The 2720-nt window shown below is 36.2% G+C and overlaps 1 protein-coding gene across 1 annotated transcript; it reads left to right on the top strand.

Annotated features, from left to right (window-relative positions):
* Positions 1-311: 311 nt before the first annotated feature.
* Positions 312-2060, top strand: LOC113328412 (aspartic proteinase CDR1-like). Its single transcript, XM_026575525.1, has 2 exons — positions 312-1481; positions 1580-2060. The coding sequence occupies exons 1-2, from the start codon at positions 428-430 to the stop codon at positions 1654-1656; spliced, it is 1131 nt and encodes a 376-aa protein (XP_026431310.1). The 5' UTR covers positions 312-427; the 3' UTR covers positions 1657-2060.
* The last annotated feature ends 660 nt before the right edge of the window (positions 2061-2720 follow it).

Genomic DNA, 2720 nt, shown 5'->3' with positions numbered 1-2720 from the left:
GAGTATAATTTAGATTAGTAATTTACATTAGTAATTTAGATTGAGTTTAGCATAACTCAGATTGAGCTATAACTTTTACATTTTCAGACAGACGCAGATTATTTTTTAGAAAAATAAATAAAATTCATTGAGGGATATTGGTCAATTAGTGAGAGCTTTTATCCAGAGGATCCCATATTAATTAAACAATAATTATTAAAGATTTTGTATATATATGTAATAAAAATAATTAATTATTAAAGATTTTGTATATATATATATATATATCAAATAAAGAACGTTACGAACTAGATGTGATTTTTAAACATTTTAAGTATAAAATGTATCTTTACAGGCAAGAGTGATATTTCAATCCATCCCTCTCAACTAAAATTCAGAAATACTCATACTACATTTTTTGTGCATCAAAATCCTTTCCAGATCACAAATGGGTAGAACAAAACCATGTCTTTTCATTTTTCTTCTAACGATTGTTATACTGCAAAACTCAACCATCGCAATGAATCCCAAAGGGTTTACTTTGCGGATGATTCACAAAGACTCTGAAGAATCACCCTTTTTCAACCCTCTTGATCATTCGATCACGCAAGATGAAAGATTTCAAACCCTCATCGACCAATCCAGAGCTCGAGCACGACACATTGCTTCACAAATAAATCCTGATGTTTATGCGTCGGTGGTTTACGAAGATACATATTACTACGCTGCGTCTATGGGTATAGGTACATTTCCTGGTGTGCCAGGAATCATGAAATACTATTTGTTGATTGATTCAGCTAGTGATATTACTTGGCTTCAATGCGAAGGTGCGACACAAATTTTCAATCAAGATTCGCCTCTTTATCCCTGGAGGAGTTCAACATCATATCATCCTATTCCTTGTCGGGATCCTAGTCCTGGCTGCCAAAGTTGCAATGAAGAGGGCCAATGTGATTACACATTAACTTATGCGGGTTCTCAAGTCACATATGGTGTTTTTGCCCAAGAAAAATTCACTTTACCCTCAAGAACTAGGGGCGTTGAAAGTTTTCAACTAATTATGGGCTGTAGTTTACGCCAAGCAAATTTTACCTTTGGTATCGGCGGTAGAAATGGTATCGCAGGAATTCTTGGTTTAGGAAGAGGTGAATTCTCTGTTGCAGACCAATTAGGCAATGGTAAATTTTCCTACTGCTTTGAGAAATATAGAGGGCGTATGATAGGAAACACATTTTTAAGTTTTGGTGCAGATGCGACGATTGAAGGCCAAGTTATCAGAACTCCTATAGTACGAACCAGCTTCGAGACACCGTATTATTACTTGAATCTTGAGGGTATCAGCGTGGGTGGTGCTAGAGTGCAAATTCCAAGAAGAGAATTACAGATTAACAACGATCAAACTGGCGGCTGCGTCATAGATTCGGGGGCTCCACTTACCACCATGTATAGAAACATTTTTGATAGAGTTGCCGCGTCTGTTGACTTATATTTTGAGCGATTTGGTATGCGTCGTGCAGGTTTTCCCGTAATTCACGCTTGTTACATTCCTAGAGATGGAGTTGAGTATGCATTACCCACCATGACATTTCATTTTCAACAGGCTGCAGATTTTGTTGTTTCAGACACTCGGAATGTTTGGTTTGTGAGGGAAGGAAATATTTGTTTAGCTATCACTAGATCGGATTCTAATACGCCGGCTGTGCTTTTTGGAGCATATCAACAGATTAATAAGAGGATTTTGTATAATACTGGTCAAATGTCGCTCTCATTCGCTGATGAGAACTGCGGAAGAAGACCAAGAGGTTGATGAACTCACAGTTTAAGGCGTTTTAGCGGGCTGATGGGTTCTTCTAATCATGAATAAATAATACATGTTCATCTAATCATAAACAAGTATTTATTTTATTTCTTAAGCCTTTTGTCTTCCAATCAGGGGCGTAACCACATTATTATTTTTTTTCAATTTTGACGTGTGATTCTTACACTTAAGCCAGGATAAGGAAAGGGTTCCGCCACTCCTGCTAATAATGATTTTGAAAATGTCATTATTTGAAAAATTCATTATTTGAACCATGCGCCCGTGGGGGGAAAGATTCTTGGTCATGAATTATAAGATTGTTAGAGCAGTTACTATGAGAATGAACAAAAATAAAATTTTGGTGAGATACGTTGATGAACAAACTGCATTCTTCACTATATGAAACAAGGAAAAATGAACAAATCTAATATTTTAGAGTCCCATTATTAATTTTATTAACATAAACTAATAAGAGTTGGGTCCTACTAATGATTTTATTTATATAAACTAATAAGAATTTGGTCCCACATATTATTTAACTAATAAAATATATAATAAAAAATAAACCATACTTATAATAATCAGGTTTTAGAGAGAGAATATGTGAGGGGCAACATAGGGAATGACGCTGGGGTTTCTAGGAATGTCACTGGCGCTTTGACTAAAAACGCGCGACAGCGCTGAGAACGCGGGCGTCATCGCTATTGACGCCAACGTTATTCGGGATAGCGCGCGCTATTACCCTAGTCAAGCGTCTGTTGGGGTGACTCAATATTCAAATGAACAGATCTGTTCATTTGAACATCCATTTTATTGATTTGTTCATTCCATAGTGGGATCAAAATGAACAAACTTTGAGTTTGTTCATCCCATATGAATTTCCCTTAGCATATATTAGAGTCCACATCTGTTCACACTCCTCTAACGACCGTATATTTTACAT

This window comes from Papaver somniferum, unplaced genomic scaffold (assembly GCF_003573695.1).
Source record: "Papaver somniferum cultivar HN1 unplaced genomic scaffold, ASM357369v1 unplaced-scaffold_107, whole genome shotgun sequence".
NCBI classification, from domain to species: domain Eukaryota; kingdom Viridiplantae; phylum Streptophyta; class Magnoliopsida; order Ranunculales; family Papaveraceae; genus Papaver; species Papaver somniferum.
The sequence above is the reverse complement of the archived record's forward strand: the minus strand, read 5'-3'. Positions and strand labels throughout refer to the sequence as shown.